Source organism: Sander vitreus, chromosome 12 (genome assembly GCF_031162955.1).
Source record: "Sander vitreus isolate 19-12246 chromosome 12, sanVit1, whole genome shotgun sequence".
Taxonomy (NCBI): domain Eukaryota; kingdom Metazoa; phylum Chordata; class Actinopteri; order Perciformes; family Percidae; genus Sander; species Sander vitreus.
In genome coordinates, this window is record NC_135866.1 from 24,353,518 (window position 1) to 24,376,874 (window position 23,357).

The window sequence follows — 23,357 nt, forward strand, 5'->3', positions numbered from 1 at the left end:
GTTCGGTAATTTCACCACTAGATGGCAGACGAGCGTAATCAGCCAGCTTGACAACTACATGATCATTTTATTTATAAATACACAAGCCTCAAAATAAAACACAGTGCTGGAGTTTTCTGCATACAAAATATTATGGTGAACAATCTTCTGTCAGAAAAGCTTGCTACATTTGCCAGCCATGGCCCACTTGGCAACACCTTTGTCTGTCTGGAAGGGATAAATACAATTTAACTTTCTATAAAGAGTCAAGTTATGCAATCATTAATGGCCAGTACCACTTTACTTCTTCCTATAAGGAGTTGAACTTTCTCAAGTCATCACCATTTACGTTCTCTTTAATCCCTGGTCTGGTTTTAACATGAGTGTAACCACTCCCCAAGGCCAGTGTCAATCAGTTGCTTTTTCCTACTTTGCTCCATCTCACACTTGGACACTGATGTTGATCATTAATCAATTATCCACATTGATGTTGATCATTAATCAAAAATAACTGACGTTGATCTGAACACGTTGTAGCACATTTTAAAAAAACAACATCCCAGCAATTTGTAGGTCCATCTCAGAGTAGCATTGTATGGAAAAAAAATAAGACCATCCCAGAGTTGCAATGCAGGATTGGCATTTATGTGTGCGACTCTGGTGTGTCTTCATGTTCTGGTGTTGTCTTCCTTGTCATTCCATGTTGCAGGTGTGATTTAAATGCCTTGGCATCATACACCCACACAGTGTCTATGCCCTCCCCAGCGGTATTTTCAGGGACCCAAGTAGGGAAGGGAAAGCGGCAGGCCACCACCTTGGCTGTACTCGGCAACTCGCTTGCCAGCTTTATCTCCAGCTGGTCCATCTGCAAATACAGACAGCAACAACCAGTATATCAAGTGTTATACTTTGGGATTCTGAAAACTTCCTGGGAAAATCAAATATGGAGCCTTAAGGATAAACAAAAAAAAAAAAAAAAAACTATAATTACAATGTTGATCAAAATAAATACTGTAGGAAAAACTCACCATTTGAGGGACTCCAAATATGACAACATTGGAGTACTGAGCAAAACTGACCTAGCAAAAGAATCAGAAAAGACAAAGTGAAAAGATGTTTATTGTTTTCATGTTCTTACATTAAGTGACACTTGGTATATAACAAGAAGAAGACATCAAATGCTATAGTAAAATAGATGCCTTCCCCCAACATTTGGTCATGAGTCAGTCACTACATACTTTACTATACTAATAATCAGGTATCACTGACCTTCCACAAGTCAGAGATGTGGAAGGAGGTGGAGCGGTGGACTCCCTCTCTCAAGGCCTTGTAGCGAGAATACCACACCAGCCAGGGGTTCAGCTCAAAGCCTGATGCTTGAAACCCATGTTTGGCTGCTGCTATCACCTGCGAGAGGAAGGAGGATGAAGGGACATTTAATATATCAGCAACAAACTATAAAACAATGTACAGCAACTGTAGCAGCATTTGGATGTAAAGCAAGTCTGGTAATACTTTTGAGAGTTTTTTCAGTGGTATTTCTGCATCACATCATAGATAAAATGTAAGTTAGACTGGCCAGTGCTAGATGTTCCCCGCCCCCTTGGGTTTTCCATTGCTGAAGTTTAAATGTATGTAAGTGGTGCTTTTTTTAGACATATGAAGAACATCTAGAGACATTTCGAAGACAAGTTCATTTGTTCAAGGTTCAAATAAAGTGAAAATGACCTGCAGTATCAGTATTGTACAATGTAAAGAAACGTTTCTCAGGGTTTCCCCAAGGAAAGTTGTTTATTTGTTCTTTTTCTTTTTTTTTTTTTTACTGAGGGCCGGTCACAGACTGATGGCAGCATTAAAGGTGCAGTACTAGGTAAGACTTATGAAACTAACTTTCTGTCATATTTTCTGAAACTGACCCTATAATTCGAGTAGAACTACTTGAAGCAGGTCATTTAAAAAATAAATAAATCACCACCTATAGCCTTTAGTGCGATTTGCAAAAATCCACCGCTCCCTGTTCAGATGCACCAATCGGGCCGGGGGGGGGTGTCTAACTGTGTGTCAATCACTGCTCATGCACAGGCATTCATTCTCCCTTGTGGGGGGAGGGGCTTAGGAGACCGTTTTGGGCTTTAGCAGAAAGGGGGGAGGGACTGAGAAGTTGTAAATGTTCAGATTTTTTGGCAATCCTACTTACAGCACCTTTAATGTGGAGCCTGTGATAACAGAATCATGGACGAAATCGCAAAATTGAGAATTTAAAAAAGCTATAAGACAGATTCCATAGTGGCCTACTTCAAGTCAGTGCTAAAAGCTAACTGGAGATTTGAAAATACTGTATGACTACGTCTAGGTTTCCAACCGAGCAGCCCCACTGTAACTGCAGTTTAAAAAAAAATGTCTTAAAAATACATTCAAAAATGACCAGTCTTCCCATTGGCTTAGGCCTGGTAGGGGGGCGGGGAAACACTGCTTCTGCAACATTACCTCTGGTACAGACCAACAGTTCAGTAGCAGTAAACTGTGTAACTGTGTTATGTGTTCCTTAAGGTGGTCAGAGGTCCAGACAGCAACAGTGGAGCTGGTAGAGATTCCTCTGTTGCTCAAGGACAGCGCTTACATGCCAGGTTGGAACCAAGACCCTCCCGTTGAAGTCATCTGATAACTCAACCACTCTTCTACTTTGTCTATAGGAGGTAAACACTGTAATGTGATATGCTCACTACACTGACTAAATCTCAATTCGCCTGTGGCATATCATATTTCCTCTCTATCTCTGCCTCCTATTACACACCTTATTCGACTCCAGTGTATTTCTAATATAGTCATTTGAGATTTAGTCAGCACAATGAGCATGGCACCAGCATTATCGTTTACTTCCATAGCAGTGGTTCTGTTTATCTTGGTGTTAGGTAACTTATTTCCATGACCCTATACCCACAAAGTAAGACAACACAACACTTACTATCCTTCCATCTCCACTCCCAATGTCCACGAGGGTCCCTGATCTGGCTCGCAGCACCCCGAGGACATTCTCCACCTGAGCTGTGGTCGCTGGGACAAACGGGAGACAGACCTTTCTCAGGGCAGGAGTGACAAACGGAGCAGCTACTGCATACAGGGCGACCAGCGACCCTCCCAGCACCCCCGTGACGATGACACCGAGGCGACTTCTGCCCCTTTTCTCCTTGACATCGCTCTGTAACTGGTCTGCCGGTGAGGAGTCCAGAAAAATTCCCTCTTGTGACATGTTGCTAGCTTAAGAAAAACGCGTTAAAAATACCTAGCATTAGAAAACTTTAGCTGAACTTGAACTGCATGAATGACAGCTGGGACTCGGCTCTAGCTGACCAAGCTAGCTAGCTACCCAACAAGGTAATTAACTGCCATCAATAAAATCAGATGACGTTATAATTCAAACCGCACATGCACGTTATGCTAAGCCAAAAGCGCAAACGAAATATTATAAACCAAAGAATTAGCTTCTGAAATAGTGATGGTCCTGTAATTCTCTTCTACCAAAAGATGACCTGTGCAGCGCTGTTACAAGCCCGAGAGGATAACAAACATAAGCGAACAAAGGTTCCTGTCTGCCTTCATTCCGGTGTCGTGCCAAGGTAGGCCTACTCAGAGTGATAGAGAATGGGTCTCCTTATCCCGTTCTCTTAATACATTCATGACTTATCCCCAACAGGATTTGTATCCCCTGGCCGCGGGAGCGCGCGTGCAATCAGAGAAGCGGAGTTTAACTGCTGCACTTCGAATTCACCTCTTAAATGGAAAAAATAGCGACGTGGAAGACTCAACAGGGTTTTCCATAGTAATAAGGGACTCATTTATCTACATTAATACGTTTATTTGTCTGTTACATTAAGGCGACGTATTTATGTAGATCAATGAGTCCCTTATTACTATGGAAAACCCTGTTGAGTCTACCATTTAAGAGGTGAATTCGAGCTTCTCCGAGTGCACGCGCGCTCCCGCGGCCAGGAGATACAAATCCTGGCGGGGATAAGTACCTTGGCACGACACCGGTGATGTGTGCAAGTATGTTCCCCCTTTTTCCCTCCTGTTAAAATCTTAATACAGCCATGGTTAAAATGCGTAGCGCCCCCCCCCCTCCGTAGTCAGGGTGGTTTTGGTTCAGTTTCGGCTGGTCAATGTGCATGGATGTATTATAGGGTCAGTGCCGTAAATGCATAAATAGTTTTGTTGTTTTTGATGTTTTTGTTTTTTTTTACAGTCTATAATAAATACACACACATTAAATGACAATCCCAAGGTGCCATGCAGAGTAAAGGAAAAAACTGTTTAATGAAATAAATAAATAGAAACAGACAGTCATAAAATCAATAGAAATAAATCACCCAGATTACCCCCCCCCCCCAGGGACAAACCACATTGAAAAACACATAATCATTAATAAATACTCCCAAACAAACAAAAACATATGATTAAATAATATATCCATTTACACAGCAACAGGAATTATAAGTTTCAATCCCACTGGGTATCTGCTAAACAGTAATATGCATGAAATATCTGTCTTTTCCTATTTGATTCTGGACCTGTGCTCAACACAAAAACATCTTGTTTGTTGGAGGAAAAGGAATACCCTAAGATTTGTGAACATTTTCTTGTTTTGGTGGTGCAATAATGTCCAAACATATGGGAAACATGATGACACATTCATTATCTATAAAATAATCTCAAATATGATGCAGTCATAAATATATTCTACCCCAGAGATGAAACAAGGAACAAAAAAAGGAAAGAAAAGGAACTGTGATGTATTTGAATGAGTGGGGATTTAATGATCTTAGTCAAATCCTGACAGTTTATTTCCCTGCCACTCCCATCCACAGTCACATTACCAAAGCAATGTATTATTCAAGATGTAGCCTACAACAGTTGCTCCTAAACTCCTTGGCAGAGGGGTATTTATTATTATAATTACTAGTGTGTGTTTCACAAGCTCCAGTCCACTCTATTTATGTTGTATACAATGTAAAACTTCCATTTAATTTGTAGTATGGGACCAAGAAACACTAAAAAGATCTGTAAACATCAGCATTAATTCCAATGAATTAATCTGAAATCTAATTTAAAAGTCAGGGTTTTCACATCATCACTAAAATAATTGAGGTGTTGATCTCTTTTGACCATTCTCTTTATTTCCATGTCCCCTCACATTAGAAGTCATTAGACAGTGTACGGTGGACAGTGTGGTCCAGCCCTGATGTGCCATGGTGGATTTGATGGTGGTGCATGTGGTGCTGGCTAGTGTTGGGACCATCATCCATCATCAAATCATCCTCCTCCTCCTCCTCCGCCCCGTACCCCTCAGCCCCGTCCTGAGAATAGCTATGCTTCATCACCAGCATGTTCCTTCGACCTGCTGGTGTGGTGTGGTGGGAGAGGCGCGATGACTGCAGGCTCATCATCGGCGGCGGCATCGGCGGCGGCATCGGCGGCGGCACAAGAGCCCCCCCATCAGCCGCGATGGTGGCGTCCCTCATGCTCAGATTGCTGCGGCTACCGTGGACACTGCCATGCATGCTTCCATGGAAAGACCCACAATGGTGGTCGCGGATGCATTTAGAGGAGGAGCGGCGGAGCTTGTGGAACTTCTCAAAGTCCTCGGCCAGGGCGGCATCAGTGAGGTCGCCGGATGGGGTGCGGCGCAGAGTGCAGAGCTCATAGTGAGGAGGCTCAAAACCAGGGTGGAGGAGGGCAGGGTCAAAGTCATCTCTGTGGGTATGTATTGGAAAGAAGACACACAAACACCAATGTGGTACATAAAATGTTCAGGAAAGTTGATAGTATTTCTCAAACTGATTATAAACCCCAACCAACTTTGATTGTAGGTTTAAAGATGTGACACTGATACATATCCTTAAATAGGGTAAGCGTTACGAGAGGTCTTTTGAGACGTTAGCTGATAGGGCGAGTGCTAACACTTGACATGAGGGGGCGTGTTGGTTAATCAGATTTAGCGTGGAGATGGTATTAGGAGATCGTTTCCAGCTGGAGACAATCACGGAAGTGGGCCCCTGACAACTGCAAACCACACGCTTCTACACGGAGAACACTATTGAAGACAAAGACGCTGAAAGACTACTCTTGTTTTCCCACATCTCAACTTTTGTAAATACACCTTTTAAAACCTGAACTACAACAACAAGGAAGATCTGGGCTGGCCCGGCGAGGATGCAACGGACCCAGAGTGATGGCATGGTCACCAAAGCAAGCAGCCATCTTCATACGTGAAACAAAACAACGGCTGGGCGAGTCAGTTTAACACAGCACAAATCTCTCAAGAAGTAGGGAAGATATACACATAGGAAAAACATAATCGCAGTTCAGGCAATTTTAAATTAATAACAACAATTTTCAGACTGAAAAAGGTGTTTTATAATTAAATTAATGTTACTTAATCATCTACACAATATCAACTAAATTAATTGACCCTTTAGCTGCGTAGCACCATGTTGCATTTACCCAAATATGAACTGGTTACACTGGCACCAGTAGGTTGTGGTCAAACTCTTGTTCGACAAGTCAAATAAACGCACAATTTTTAATTACATTTTTGAAGCTGCATTGATGTGGTTTATTTGTTTGTTTTTTTTGCCACTATAGGGGACAGTAGAACAACTTAAAAACATAATTGTCATAAATCCATCCAAAAAGTTGCCTATTTACACATCCAGGAGACTGGAAGCAACATTAGCATTCATTTGGAGTCATTATTAAGGCCAATATTCACTCTCCTTCCACTGGTGGTTTGGCCTCTACAAACTCCTGAGGGAAAACATCTAACAACTGAGCTTAAAAACATCTGCCTGCTGCTGGAAAGGAGATTGATGAGAGCATAGTTTATGAGCCATTGTTTCAATACAAATATTGATTAGTGAAGCATGTAATTCCATCCATCGTCATGAGTAGCTTGCAAAAAGTATAGAATTTTGTAATGAGATATGCTGTAAGAATGACATTTCACCTGCGGATGATGTATTTCTTGCGAGGCTGTTTGACCTGGATGATGACAGAGATGATAAGCAGGATGACAACCAGGCCACAGGTTACTCCAATGATAGCGAGGTTAGTGTTATCCAGCGTGTCCAAGATACTGGCTTTCCTCTTCTCTAGTTAGGGAGATAACATGGAGAAGAATGACTTCATGTTCAACCACAGCCAACATATGGTTTCTTAGTCTTTGTGTCAGGGTACCTTTGCAGTGATTCTCATCCCATGGAAAAACACAGTTTTGGATACCATTGCAGACCAGGGTTTGGTTGATGCACATGTTGCTATGGCAAAAGAAAGTTCCACTATCACACGGAGCTGAAAAACAAAAAGAATCAAGCAGCTGTTAGTATAGGGTATATAGGCTATATATATATATAAAATGTGGGTTTGTATTTTACACGGCATTCTCCTCCCCTCCCGCTATCCTGCCTGCCTCCTGCACGCTCTACCCAGGCGCCAACCCTCACCTGAACGAACACATCTGACACGGACAATCTCCTGCTGCGTGCTACATGTGTGAAAGGGAAACTCCGGACTATGTCACGACCTAATTCCTCAGACACAGTCTGAGTTCACATGTGAAAATGGCTATACAGGGCAAAGCCTTTTGCTGAAGTAAATCCAAAACAATTAAGTGTAACAACTCTTTTTACATTACAATTAGTCATTTGATCCATTGTTAATATTGAATATTGATAAGTGCAGCTTCAATGTATAATTAAATGTATACATTTTGAAATGGTTTAATTAAATGAATGCTTTGATCTCTACATTCTACATTCTACGCATGCCTCTTGAAAATATTGGCCATTTTTCTGCTTTGGACTAATACACCTTTTCTAAATAACCCTTTTCAAGAATGTTGTTGGTGACATTTTTAATGTTGGAGGCACCCCCAAATAATACATAGAGAAGTAACCAAAATGCCCCTGGAGAAGCTAACATTTTATTTTTGGGACAACTACTCATAGACGGGGGCACACCTGTAAAAGAAAGCTTGCCGATAACTGGAGATTCACTTACGCTCATGGAAAGTTGTAAAGAGGATCCTGAATTTGCTTTTCCTGCTTCCCTCGTCTGCCCACATTCTCACCACGCCCACAGAAGACACCAGCATGATATCATTGGCCACTGTGGAGCAGAACTTATTCTTCAGGTGCTCAACCGAACTGCTGCCGTCATAGATGGCAACAAAATTACGCTTGCACTCATTCGAGTTGTGCATCTCATACTCCAGGAAACGCAAGTAGATCTGTGAGTAAAAGAGAAAATAGGACATTTTTCTTTTAATGCTTTTTGTACTAAAATTATCCCCGTTAAATCATTAGCTTCATGGCTTATGCTAACACTAGCATTTCAGCTAACATTAGCAATGTGCTGCTGTGGACGGAGGCAGCAGCAAAACATATTTTAACCACCTAAAGAAAGTCCCACCTAAAATTATCAATATCGGTTTAAGTGTACGCTATATTAAGTGTAAGAATATTTTCTCTGCTTTACCTTGCCGTCAGACAGCCCTTTTTGATGGGGAACTGAAGCCATTATCTATGCTCTCATCAAAGCCACCAGACTCCATTGACAAAAACTGTAATTTTACCTCGCAGAACACCGGAGTCGCTTTATTGTGTGACTTTGGTGAATCCGAACTTACCCTTTAAAACAACAAAGTCACACAATTACACAAACTAACTAACTGATCGAGGCAGCGTTAGACTACCTATATTCTGGGAGGTAAAATTATTGTTTTTATAAAAGGAGTCAGGTGTAGGTAGTACTGTAGACCTCATACAACCCCACAAAATCCAAACTACCCATTTAAATGTTGTCTGTGTTCTTTGAAAATGTGTTTGAAGTGCTTGGATATAAGTTTTGATCCAAACTTCCCTAACCAACTGGAAGTCTACTTCATTTGAAACAAATATAAAGGTAAACCACAACTAACAGACAAACAGCTAAAACACAACTACCACATAACAAGACTAACAACAGTCTGACATATACAGACCCTAGATCTTGGTGGTGCCTTGATGTACCACCTGCAGTCTACAGCCTCTGTCTGCAGCGCCCGGCTCTCCGCGGCTATCTGGGCGGACTCCACAAAGCCTTCCGGTCCGTTCAGCTCAAACTCACAAACTGTGGATGACAATATTTCAATTTTACCGACTGTGAAATTGTAGAAAGAGTCTGGGCAATATTTTTACTTCAGCAAAAATGAGAACTCAAACACATAAAATTAATTTAGGTAATCATTTGTATGAACACATACCGTATGATAATCACAGTTAGCAGTATCTACATTTAATCAAAACTGCTGACATGCAGCAGGTCTGATATGATGCTGTGACTTATCAACATACAAGTTAAATACTCACATGGCAGAGCTGGCAGTTCCCCAACCCCTTTGAACTCGGGATCTAAAAGCAAAACACAATATAATGAGAAAAAAATAAAACTTTGGAACAATTACTCAAGCCACAATTAGGGGCCACATTTAAAAAAAAAAAAGGGCTGCAGGACAAAGTGTGGGTCCCACAATGAAACAGTTTCAAACTTTACTCTTGATGAATGTGAGGCTTAAAAGAGAGAGAATCCTCAATTAAGAATCCTAGGTATTTGTATTAAGTACAGACTCAATCACCCTGAAACGTAATATGGAAGGATATTGCTCAACATAAAAAAAAAAACAGCTGGCCAAGGCTTACATAATCTATTTACCAACCCATTCCCTCTGCCCTCATTTAAACTCCCCTGAAATCCTGATGCCCTTCGTCAAAAAAAAGAAAAACACACACTTAGCATCAGACAGGGACGAGAAATTGTTTTCTAAACCTTTGTGCTGATGAATCTACTTGCTAGGTGGATTATAAATCCTGATATACCGGCTTAGTTCAGGACAGATTAGGCCCCACCAGCAGTCGCAACCTGGTGATAAGAAAAGTCCCTTTTTTTGTTTTCTAAATTCTCCTGGAAGTACCCAGTTTGATATTGTGTGAGGGGAAACTCAATAAAATGCCAAATAATACCACAAATACACGTATTGACACCAAGTGAAGTACAGGAAAACTGTGTTTTAAAGGACGAAGCGTGAAGTGGAGAGTGAGTTTATTTTAAAACCATAATTTCCCACATCTTTAAATGTTTTTTATCATTTGTAATCCAACACATTGGTCAGTAGCTATGATGTAAGAAGAGCAGGTGATGGACGCCACTGAGGCTCAAATCAACAAGGACTCTTATTAATCCTCTTGTGTTTCTTAACCCGGCCTCTGTTTCAGCCTTGTCCATATTATTCACATTTATTCCTGTGCGTGTGTGTGTGTGTGTGTGTGTGTGTGTGTGTGTGTGTGTGTGTGTGTGTGTGTGTGTGTGTGTGTGTGTGCGCGTGCATGCGTTGCAACAATGCATTCCCAGAGGCTTTATACCCAATATGAGAGTGAAAAAAATGTAAGAGGAGATGAAGGCAAGATATAGGATGGTTTATGTAAATCCTTTCATAGCATTATAAAGCTTCTGGTACAAACAAGAATATTGAAGGTTAAAACATCACATGTAGCCTATAATCACTTTAACTAACGTGTAATCAAATAACCTAATTGGTAGGACATTTGACTATAATTTTCCACTTTGACCTGACCAATTAAATGGTGTGAAGAACAACAAACCACCCGCTTTGAATGTTATCATCCAATTGAATGGCAGGTATCAGTTGTTTGTCACCACCAGCTATAGGGAGGTATGGTACTACTCTACCTCCTAGTTACTGGCTTTTCCCCGTACAAAGCTGAAAACTAAAGGCCGTTTTACAGTCGCCGTAGCTGACCTGTTGAGCGCCAGTGTGACGTCATGGGAGCGCCGTAACTGTTTATACTCACGTGTGGTGGTCGCGACACTAGTTGCAGTCTTCTCCTGAACAGAGGTGGCGCTAATGAGGAAAGGCTACCGACTTTGCTATTTCTATGGACTAGAAGAAGAAGAAAAAGGTCAACAACGGCAGAACTGGCAGCAGCATTGACGTCAATGCTTCGATTTGATTCGATGACCTACTTCGTCGGATCAAGCCTTTCATTCACCATAAAAGAACTCATCTTAACCCAGTAAGTTCACAAGAGAGACTTGCAGTCACTCTGAGAGTCCTGGCATCCGGTTGCTCTCGAGCTCGTTCAGGCTTCCTGTTTCCGCTTTGTCGCGCAGCACTGAAAAAAATAGAGTGGTCCCTCTGGAAGCGCATCAAAAATCCTGGCGCGCCAGCGAGATCTACGTCATCTTGGCAGCTCGGCTACAGCGACTGTAAAACAGGCTTATGGGTGACAGAGCTTTTGAAAAAGGGGCTCCTAGACTCTGGAATGCTTTGCCTTTACCTTTTAAGAGTGGCGGCCTCTGTTGATATTTTTAAAAAGACGCATCTTTTTAGTCAGGCGTTAGTTTAGCCACATTGTATTACACACTATATTACTATGCATTTTATGCCATTGTGATTTAATGTGATTTACTGTGATTTATTGTGATTTTTATTGACTATCAATTCATTTGAATGTATTTATTTATTTGGCCTGTGAAGCACTTTGTGACTCTGTCTGTGATAAGTGATTTTACTTTACTTACTTGCTTACTTAGTAGTTGGCTTAGTAGGCCGTTAACATCTATGGCTAGGCTGTAAATAGCATAGTATGAAGAGTGACAGTGGTCGGGAGTAGTATGAAGAGTGAAAGTCTGCATAAGGAGGAAGTTTGGGGTGGTCCTAACTAAAGTAACATTAGTTTTGTTTGAATTAACAACGGGACTTTCAGAGCGTTAAAAAGTGATGGGTCTTGACCAAGCTAGCGGTCACCATGTAAATGATAATGGCCTAAGGCCCCTAACCCTAAGAGAAGTTAGTGTTGTTTGAGTAATTTTTCTGGAGTATGGAAACTGAGTGTGCTCATGCTCTTTCACAACTGCATAAAACAGTACCACCTTATATGGTTATTATATGCTTGAATAGAAACGGCATTACACTCTTTGTCAATATAGCGTGCATTGACCCTTTAAAAACACTGCAATTTAAAAAAAGAAATGTGTGTAAGCATGTGTGCATGTGTGTGAACAACTTATCTCCTGCTGCCACCAGTGATGAGTGGAATTAGACAGGAGATTAGAATTTGGCGTGGGAGACTCATTACATTTGATTCAAACAGACGGAAAACAGCTTCTTCTGATCTGCCAATCATGAAAAGTATCTTCCTAAAGGTCATGTTTTAGAAGCCTGTTTTTTTAAGGGAAAAAGTTCTTGCTTGAGCGTTTCAGTTTCTGAAAATATAAATGCTTGATTATGCTTAGTAAGTAAGTTAGTCTGATCTTTGCAGAGAAATAGCACTAAGCCCTGACATGCTCCCACCAGCTCCCCAGCAACTTAAAAACTAGAGTGCATGGGATGGACACACAGGGCTGTATTCTAAAACTGGAGCATCCCCTAAAAATAACAAATGAAAGAAAGACAGAAAGAAAGAAGGAAACATAGTGGGGAGGCTGGATGGACAGAGGGATGCAGATAAATCTTTGCCCCCCCCTTCAGTGTAGGTGGCCTATAAAATCTGCTGTTAATGAAGCCTCTGCCTCGGACTCCCTTAAGCTGCTGCTGCAGCTCAGCGCTGACAAGCTGTATTCCCCTGAAGACAAGCTTTCATTAACTTGTGTGTGTGTGTGTGTGTGTGTGTGTGTGTGTGTGTGTGTGTGTGTGTGTGTGTGTGTGTGTGTGTGTGTGTGTGTGTGTGTGTGTGTGTGTGTGTGTGTGTGTGTGGTGCGTGTATATGCGTGTATTTGAATACTCCTCTTCCTTCGTCAGCTGCAGCTGGTGTGCCTGCACTACAAATGGAAATGATAGTACATACCCAGCAGCATGCCACCAGACCACTTTTAAAATTTGCACACACATACACACACACACACACACACACACACACACACACACACACACACACACACACACAATATCCATAATATATCACATACACACAATTTAAAAAGAAAATAGCATATATTGTACACTGCTCCATATCCTTTGATGGAATTAAAGGATTACTGGGTTTCTCTGTGGTATTGATATTATTCAAATGAGTATCACATTGTGGCACTGGAAAGTCCAGTGTGCATGCAAATGCGTGTAATTGTGTGTTTTAATTGGACTATATGACCAGCCAAATGGGGCAAAGACAGAAAGGGAGAAACTGTGTAAAAGAGGTAGCCAGTTTTGGCATGTGGCAGCCAACAAAGTCAAACTAACAGCAGGATGGTGGATTGGGAGAGAGTGCCAAAGAAAGAAGTCGAAGGCTTAGAGCCATAGTAATACTCTAAACATCCACCCCGCCAGCCAGACAGAGCGCCAGCTGGTATGATAAGAACAACAATATAGCAGAAATGCTAAATTGCAGGAATAAAATACATTTTCCACTGACTTAGGAAACCTAAGGTCCTCCTTAGGTCCTCCAAAGAAAAGTCTTTTTAAGAAGTGCCCCAAAATGACATATTTATGTAAGGTTGTTGTAGTTCACACAACAAGTTCACATAGAGAGGAGGTCGAGCTGTATGGATGAGTCAACAAAACATCTGACTTTTACAAGAGAGACTGCTGTTTCCCCCCGTTTCCAACCAACAGTCATTGCTGGGTTTTTCAAAAAGCATGACAACCATTGATTTAAACTGTGTCTATGTTCACAGTTCCCATCACTCACCTTGTGTAAAGTTATACCGGGCAGAGAAACCGATGGCCTCCAGTTCTCCATCAGCCACAAACTTGATGTACAGGTACCTCCCACTAGAGTGGACATATGCTGGGCTTTCCTGCCCACAGAAGCGGCCAATGATGGGAGAGAAACCAAAGGGCCCATCGCGGACCTCGATGTGGTCGAACTTACACTCCCAGGACGGCTCGATGGAATACTTGTCATCGAAAAACAAGTCGATGCACTGTCGGGGAGAGGCTGGAGCAGGACGAGAGGTTGAGACGAGGGCTTTACTTTGGGTTCAACAGTGGGTGGGGGGGGGGGTTTGAGTTCTCCACTCCAAATTGAAATTTTGAACATGTAAAACACTTAATTTCCTGCATTCGGGTGTATTTTCTGCAACAATTTTTACCTTTTCTGCATCAATGTATGGTGCAAATGTCTTTATTTATGTAAAGGGAATTATGATAGGTTTTTGGGCTTGGTTGCACAATGCAGTTTTGATTATTGGGGGGTTGTAACCCCCTCCGTCCCCCTTGTAAATTACGCCTATGGGTTGAGAACAAGTAAGATAACAGCAGGAGGGGTGGAAAGTGAGTAGGAGGCTAAAAAGAAAAGGCTGAAAACCTCACCTTCTATAATGTAGACACATTCCCTCTCAGGCGGGTATTTCTCAGGGTAGTTGGGTGAGGTGAAATACCCTCCCTCAGACTCTTTAACCCACGTCCCACACTGCCCTGCTGGTGTCACACCTGAGTTGTTCTTCACTGGAAACACAGTGTGACAGTATACAGACAGACAGGCAGATGAAAATGTCCAGCACACCACTAGTTGGACAGCTGTTTGTATTCATCATTTCTTCATTTTAAAAGTCTCAAAATGCAATTGAGAGTGCGGATTGGTTGTTGTACACATTGGATTATATTATGTGTAGGTTTAGTCAAGCTTCTGTACTTGTTAGCATCACAAAGCTAAGTTAGCTTCCTATTTTGAATTGTGGGACACTACACACAAACAGTATAGTAATCAGCATGTTTGACACATTTAGGATGTGAAACCCGGGCCATTATGTATTGTTTAATATGTAGTCATGTCCTTCCAGGTTGAAAGAGGCACAATTGACTGGTATTCTCTGGTTAGTAGTCTGCGGTTGTGATGAACATTCTGCAGTCTACCCAATGTTTTTCTCTGGATATGTCCAACGAACACTCTACGCTGAAGGTTAGGGTTTGATCTGATTTGATTGGATGTGTTACTGAATAATATCGCTTTGTGTGAGACATTATTTACTCACACTGATTATTTTCATATTTGATTAATGTATCTCCAGTTAATCAGTCACTTGTTTAGTCTATAGAATTTCAGAAAATAGTGAAAAATGCTTATCACAATTTCCCAGAGTCTAGGTGAAGTCTACAAATTACTTGTTTAGTTTTATCAATTCAACTGTATTCAATTTACAAGAAAATGAACAAAAAAACATCCTCAAATCCTCACATTTGAGAAGCAAATGACTAAAACACTTAATCGATTGACAAAATCGATGCTGATTAATTTCTGTCGGTCAAATTAATCCATAAATTACAACTGTTTTAGTGCTAATCTGATACACAATACAGTTTTTCTTGGTTTTCAAAGTAAACACTACACATACGTTTGATTGAAATCTAATTTATATATTTTGAAAAAAGTACTCCATATTACTTTTTAGTATGGTTGGATACAGATAAACTATAACAGAAAATACCCAAAATCTGAAAAGGTAAACAGTGAATAATGAACAGTGGCTCAAGATGTGAAATGATACCTTGCGCTTTTGTTTTGGTACCTGTGGCACCTGACAGATAAGGTGAGATGAGGCTTGCTGCTAAAGCTGAGAGAAGAGAAGAGATTAAATATTATTGTTATTTACAAAAAAGGAACAACTACAGGTTATGAAACATGTTTACAGCAGTAAACTTACCGATGGGCAGCAGAAGTTTGTGCACCATTTCTGTTCCCTGAGGATGAGTAGCTCCGTCTCAAATATTGCCATTAAATAGTCTTCACCAAACGTCCCTTTATTTGGGAAAATGTCCTTCAGCCCATTAGTTTCTCAGAAAATGCACCAAATCCGAGAGCAAATAATTCGACATTCCCATCCCTCTCTGTCTGTCTGTCTCCCCGAGAGCTGAAAGGATTACTCTGCCGCCCGCCATAAACCTTCACAATTTTTACTCCACCTTCAGGCTGCATTAATCCTCTCAGAAGAGATACGGTCATTGACAAAGCGTCACCCGTTTAAACTTGGCCGAGGCAACTGACAACTGCCCCACTGTGTATGTGCGTGTGTGTGTGTGTGTGTGTGTGTGTGTGTGTGTGTGTGTGTGTGTGTGTGTGTGTGTGTGCATGTGTGTGTATTAGTGCCCAAATTCCCCCTCCAGGGGTAACACAATCAGCAAATTTATATTCATAAAAATAGGAACTTTCTCTTCATAGTTAGACTAGCAAAGAACTTAACTTAAAAAAAAGGATTGAAAGCACACTGAAATGCCTTTCCTTTAGTTTTTTTCTTTACGCTGAAAGCGCCATCTAGTGGGCTCAGACAATAAAAGTCTTGGGCCAGCGACAACATTAAAATGCATCAATGATTTAACACTAGGAAATGGGCCAGCAATTAGTACGCTATCTCAATAGTAACTGCTAACTTCCATACTCTTACTTAAAGCTGCAATAGGTGATTTTTTGCCACTAGGGGGCAAAAAGTCTCCAAAATGCCAAAGAGTTACTGTACCTATTTACACATCCAACAGACACTGAACTACTTGAACATACCATTGGAGTTCTATTTGTGGCCATCTGACAACTTTTAGATCTATTTTGGTCTCCAACAACATCTGATTAGATGCTAAAATGTCTTCACAAGACACTCATTTACTACAGCTGTGCGTGCTACAATGCCGTTTCATGCTGGGAATGTAATGTATAGAAACTCATAATGTAATGATGTTTTAAAATGTGGAGTTCAAAATTAAATTGGGATGAATTGGGATTTTTGGGGGAAACTATTCTATTTAAAGATTGTCTGGCAAGAGTGTCAGACAGCACAGCCAGGGACAGGGCCACTACCCCCACTCCACCAAGAGTGACATTGCCCTCCCTGCCAAAAGTGGTCCTCAGGCCCTGGGTGAAGTCCTCCAGCTGCTTGGGGGTCAGGGAGGACTGCACTGCTGTGTAGTGGTTCGTCAGGTGAAGTGAAGAGTTGATGTTACCTTGTCAGTTGAAGGAGATTTTATAAGAACAGTTTCTGCTAAAAAAAAAAAAAAATACACAACAAGACAATAGTACCTGTGTGTGTCTGACAGGCTGTCCCTGAACATTATTAATATAGTCAGAGTGGGGTCCTGACGTCAAGTCTGTAATTAATTATTATTTAGCTGCTTGCCCCAATATGGGACTGTCTGTGCATGTCTCTTGCATTAATGTTTGATCTGTTCATTATCTTGCCAAAGCATATTGACATGAACATTGACACATTGACTAACTGGCTGAAAGTTGCAAAAAAAACAATTATTGATACATGTTCAAAATGTGTGCTTAAACTAAAAATAGAAAAATTCCACCATACACAAACATGCAGTACAATAGTTTGGATGTTTAATGCAGAGATAGAACACACTCTTAACTTTACATTACATGTATTATATGAAATAATTGTTTTTATTTTATGTCATGTATTACTTTAAAATGTGGAAGGTAACTTAGATATCAACCCAGAGGCATAATGTTTGCAGGGAAAGAGCAAAGGTGTAGCAACTGAATGCAAAACTTGGTGTTGTCAATAATGCTTACCCAACAGTGATAGGGGCATGTGATCGAACCCAACAAACATAATGACCGTTTACTTTTATTGTGACTTCAGGACAAATTACTGGAAGGCACACGAAAGGTTCCCCTAACTCACCTGTGACTGAGTTTGTATAACAGTATTTTTTCGATTGCTGAACGACAGTTGTCACAACTGAAGCCACATGTGCAAAACTCTAACTACAGTACAGTCTGCATTACCAACAGTCACCTGAGCTAAAGAGTTCACATCACCTGTGGTTTTACATGAGTGAGTTACATAGTGTAACTATTACTTCATGAAGAACAGTTTTTAATCCTCCCAGCATTTCTGTGCACAGTCCCTGCTGGTTGCCTGGCAACCTCACAACAGTTCAAGACTTACTTCTGCAAGTAAATAAATAGTCACAGCATGTAGGCCTATCTCCCTGTAAAACTGCAAGTTATCCTTTATACATTATTGCATGTGTATGGATTACGGGTGTCACTCTTTTCGGCCAGATGTGCGTTACCTTCTGCTTTCTTTGTGTTGTAATTTTAAACTTCCGTCAATTTATGAGGACTATGGTTATCTGCTCCTCAGTTCTCTGCAGAGTAAATCCAGACAGCTAGCTAGACTATCTGTCCAATCTGAGTTTTCTGTTGCACGACTAAAACAACTTTTGAAAGTACACGTTCCACCAAAACAAGTTCCTTCCCGAGGCTATTTTACAGCGGCACCGTTGCTCTGTCCGGCGCTTAGCACCGTTCATGACAATTGTTATTTGTTTAAATAAATGCCAATAAACCAGAGCACGTTATTCTCCCATCCTGGAATGTTGTGTGGACTAGCCAGACCAGGTCTGACAAAGCGAGACTATGTAAGTTTAAACTTTTTCAAACTAAAAAAAAATTAGAACCAAAATATAAATTTCCATTATTTGTTTCTCCTGACATTTCTCAATTTTTTTTTATATTATCAACAAAGAATAGAGGGTCACAACTTCAAATGTCAATATCTTGACACATTTAAAAATAGTGTTGGCATACAGAAAGACAAAGAGGAAAAAAAGGTTTAAACACAAGATGGTTTACAGTTCCAACTAAAAAGCAGATTAACAAGTAAGAAAAAAGAACACTACATCAGATAACATTAAAACTATATGACTGATCTCATTCTGACTCCTTTTTCCTACAGTATATGTTGCCTGGTTATCCCTGCATTATGACTATCCACATTTTATCAATGGCTAATCTAGCTTTATGTATTCCACCAGTTTCATGTTCCACTTTATATATCTTGTCTCGATTTTGATCATTTTCTCTTATATATATATCTTTTCAAACATAAATTTTAAGTACTTTTCTTTCTAGATGTAAATACCCCCGCTGTGGGACTAATATAGGATTATTTTATGGGAAATTGGTCAGTGAACTACTCTTACTCTACCCATTTTACGAGCGCATCGGCCTTTAGATCAAAATCTTCTCTGTGACTAATTGCTGAATCATGAGTCGTATATCCAGTATGGATGGGGAAGAACAGGACATCTACGAATACTAGCTTGGCAGCATGCTGCAGCCATGTCTGTTGTACATATCCACTCTGTGGCGTGCAGCTTTCAAAAGCTTCTTGGGTGCGGTTGTCAGATTTTTTTACTTTAGACAAAAATTCTTTGTCAGCAGCCTCTAGGTCACAGTTGAGATTCCAGATAATACCATCTGGAGGGAGTTGTTTCTGATTGATGTCCGACAGATTACCTGTAGAATTTGTGATGCGGCTGAGATGAAGGGATAAACTGACTGCCAAAACGTGTCCCATCATCACATTGACTACTGTGGTGTCGTCTATCGGCATTGTCTGGTTTTCTACCAACTTGTCCCAAGTTTGGTAATCGATTACGAACTGCTTGAGGTACCTTGGTGAGACAAACAGAAAATAAAATCAAACAAGCTGACATAGTACAGACATTCAATAGTGGCAAACTGTTTTTAGGGCACATGTAATACACATTACAGTACCTACCTCACTGACTCCTCTATCATCCTGGTAGGGTTGTTTGCAATATGGGGTACCAGCCTCAGGTACTCACTGGCTGTGTAGACATGCGGTGGGTAGTACCCTCTCAGGTTTTTGACAAATAAACCTGGAATGGGCCCTGAGTCTGACACCCATTCTCCCTCTGACCTGTCTGGCAAGAGTGTCAAACAGCACAGCCAGGGACAGGGCCACTACCCCCACTCCACCAAGAGTGACATTGCCCTCCCTGCCAAAAGTGGTCCTCAGGCCCTGGGTGAAGTCCTCCAGCTGCTTGGGGGTCAGGGAGGACTGCACTGCTGTGTAGTGGTTCCTCAGGTGAAGTGAAGAGTTGATGGACAGCATGTTGATGAAAAGAGGACTGGGGTTGTAGTTTGGGAAAGGGCAGATGTCTTGAGCAATAGAGGCCAGGTGGGCTGCGTCCTCAGCGGGGCAATGCATGTTCCCCATCTTGATATTAACTTGTCAGTTGAAGGAGAGTTGATAAGAACGGTTCCTGCTAAAACAAAATACACAACAAGACAACAGTACCTGTGTGTGTCTGACAGGCTGTCCCAGAACATTATTAATATAGTCAGAGTGGGGTCCTGACGTCAAGTCTGTAATTAATTATTATTTAGCTGCTTCCCCCAATATGGGACTGTCTGTGCATGTCTCTTGTTTGATCTGTCCCTTATCTTGCCAAAGCATATTGACATGAACATTGACACATTGACTAACTGGCTGAAAGTTGCAAAAGAAAAACTATTGATATACAGTATGTTCAAAATGTGTGCTTAAACTAATATAAATAAATAAAAAAATTCAACCATACACAAACCTGCAGTGTAATAGTCTAAATGTTTAATACAGAGATAGAACACACTCTTCACTTTATATTACATGTATTTATTTTATGTCATGTAAATGTGGCAGGTAATTTAGACATCAGCCCAGAGACACATTGTGCAGTAATTTGGCCAGGTGGATAATGTTTGCAGGGAAAGAGCAAAGGTGTAGCAACTATATGCACAACCTTGCTTTTGTTAATAACGCTTACCCAGCAGTGATAGGGGCATGTGATTGAGCCCAACAAACATTGTGACACTACTTTTAATGTGACTTCAGGACAAATTATTGGAAGGCACATGAAAGATTACCTTAACTCACTCATGTGACTGAGAGAACAAGTTCAACATTTTGGGAACTATGTTAATTCACTTTCTTGTAGAGAATTAGATGAGAAGATTAATACCAATCGTGTGTCTGTCTGCTAAATATGAATATAAAGTTACATTCTGCAGCTGATTAACCTAGCTTAGCATGAAGACTATAGCAGGGGAAACAGCTAACCTGGCTCTATCCCAAGAACCTCTGGAGCTCACATACTAACACGTTAGGTTTAATCCGTACACAAAAAGAAATGTGAAAACAACAATGTGTGGTTTTACATGAGTGAGTTACATAGTGTAACTATTACTTCATGAAGAACAGTTTTTAATCCTCCCAGCATTTCTGTGCACAGGCTCTGCTGGTTGCCTGGCAACCTCACAACAGTTCAAGACTTACTTCTGCAAGTAAAGAAATAGTCACAGCGTGTAGGCCTATCTCCCTGTAAAACTGAAAGTTATCCTTTATACATGATTGCATGTTTAGGGATTACACCAGCACGATACACATGTTAAATGCTTAAGCTTTACACACAAACATGTCCTAGTTTTAGCCTTGCTTCCTAGATGTCTCTTCTTCTTCCAATCGTCAAAATATGTTTGCTGTGTAATTACCAAATATCAAAATGGTCCTTTTTTGGAAGTTTGTCTTTCAGCCGATAAAGTTCTTGTTAGATAGGCTGCTTTAACAATACCATTGACTGCATTGTCTACAGTTATTTTGTTACATACTTCATTGACAAAAGCAGTGATTTTACCTCACAGAACACAGGAGTTGCAGGTCTACCGCTGCCTCGTTCGGTTAGACTGTTTTTGTAGTTTTATAAGTTCGTCACCCATTAGAACAGTAGACCAGCAGTAGACCAGCAACTCTTGTGTTCTGCGAGTTAAAATCACAGTTTTTGTCAATGGAGTCTGGTGGCTTTGATGAGAGTATAGAACCCTGGCGTAAAACTTAGGCTGTCTGTCTGCAGGTTAAAGCGGTGAAAATATTCTAATTATAACGTACACTTAAACAGATATTGATTTTTGAGGTGTTTAATAGATCAGCTCCAACATCACTGATGCAAGTGGTTTTTAACTGAAAATCTCTTCTTTATACAAGAGGGGGCAGCAGATGCATGTAGAAGAGATCAAACAAACGTGGTTCTAGTATTAGTAATTTTGAAAATATCCATAATTATACTATATAGTCACCAATGCATATCAGTGTTATCTGGCATTTAAGTGAACACAGTAATTAGCTGATTTTCAACTAAGTGGAATAAGGATGAAACTGGTGACTGTCTGCATAGACATATAAGGCTGTCCCGACTAAAATTATTATTAATATCAATTTTGCAACAAAAAAAAACATTCCGTAGTCACGTTTTTTTTAATTTTTTTTTAGTAGTTCAAATATACTTTATATTTACATTAGGTCTACCTATAAAAGCAAAAGCTAGTGATCATTTTGGTAAATTAGTGGATTTTATGTTGTCTGGTTGAAATGTGCCATCTATGCTGCAGGCCATGCCATAAACCTACATGTGACTGTCATGTACATATACGTTATTTATTATCATTTCACTCATGTTACATTTTCTCCACTTCAGCCTGAGCAGACTCTGCATAGCTTATGCTGGGGCTTGTTGAATACATGTTTCATTCCTATTTTTGTTAGCTGTTATTTTCATTGTTTTATATATTTCTATTCACTTGCCTGCCGTTGTGCCTCAATGATAATTTACAGTAAAAGAAAGTCTTCCTTGTACTGATGGACAGTTAGAAGAGATCACGTTGGAGTAGAGGAAGCAGAGAGAAAGAGAGCACACACACACACACACACACACACACACACACACACACACACACACACACACACACACACACACACAAAAATTCACAAATGTTTTAGGGTATGTAAAGGCAGATGAATCAGTGCTTTGTGGTTGTGTCACAGGGGAATAGTGGCCACCCTGCTGGCTGCTGCAGCTGCTGGCTACTGCCATTCTCCCACACAGCAAAGGACTTGGTATGATCTCAGACAGGTTCAGCCCTCAAGGAAAGGAATACAACACTTACAGATGCTCATGAATGGGATGTGTAATGCATTTGTGCAAATTATTATTACTATACAATAACCATTTTCTACTATTTTTGCAAGGGCACTGTACAGATATGACTGTAAACTGTGTTCCTGTATAATACATACTGTACAGTAAGACATAAATACTAATGATACATTAAGAGACTAAAAGAAATGTCATAACTGCAAGCTGGTTTCTTAATTCTTTGAAATCCTTATACGCATTATGGTTTTTCATCAGGGGGCCTTATACGTATGTACACTGTATTTTAAGTTTGTAGCCTATTTTCTGCTGCCAATAACTCGTTTTGACCGTGTCTTCCTGTCAAACAAAAAACCTGGAAAAAGCAAAATGTGCAATATTTGTAACAGGAGTGGGCTGCTCTAATAACATCCACAAGTTTACCTTCACGTCACTTCTAGTGCGATCAGGTGCCTCCTCAAATAGATCAACCCTGGAGCTCCAACAGATGGGTGTTTGTGTGTGTGTGTGTGTGTGTGTGTGTGTGTGTGTGTGTGTGTGTGTGTGTGTGTGTGTGTGTTAGGTGGGGGTGCGGTTAAGGGGGAGCAAGAGGGTTTTTGGAGGCGTG

General features: G+C 40.7%; 2 protein-coding genes across 2 annotated transcripts; both read right to left on the bottom strand.

Annotated features, from left to right (window-relative positions):
• Window positions 1-47: 47 nt before the first annotated feature.
• On the bottom strand, window positions 48-3,546 carry LOC144526995 (ATP synthase subunit C lysine N-methyltransferase-like). Its single transcript, XM_078264801.1, has 4 exons — window positions 2,945-3,546; window positions 1,249-1,386; window positions 1,008-1,058; window positions 48-844 (listed from the first exon to the last, which is right to left on the bottom strand). Exons 1-4 carry the CDS (start codon window positions 3,227-3,229, stop codon window positions 623-625), a joined length of 696 nt encoding a protein of 231 aa, XP_078120927.1. The 5' UTR covers window positions 3,230-3,546; the 3' UTR covers window positions 48-622.
• A 1,625-nt stretch (window positions 3,547-5,171) lies between these two features.
• LOC144526117 (neuropilin and tolloid-like protein 1) lies at window positions 5,172-20,001 on the bottom strand. Its single transcript, XM_078263333.1, has 13 exons — window positions 19,761-20,001; window positions 19,540-19,705; window positions 19,275-19,432; window positions 16,829-16,960; window positions 15,538-15,582; window positions 14,342-14,476; window positions 13,719-13,967; window positions 9,384-9,425; window positions 9,017-9,144; window positions 8,035-8,263; window positions 7,213-7,326; window positions 6,983-7,127; window positions 5,172-5,730 (listed from the first exon to the last, which is right to left on the bottom strand). The coding sequence occupies exons 1-13, from the start codon at window positions 19,999-20,001 to the stop codon at window positions 5,172-5,174; spliced, it is 2,343 nt and encodes a 780-aa protein (XP_078119459.1).
• Window positions 20,002-23,357: the final 3,356 nt, after the last annotated feature.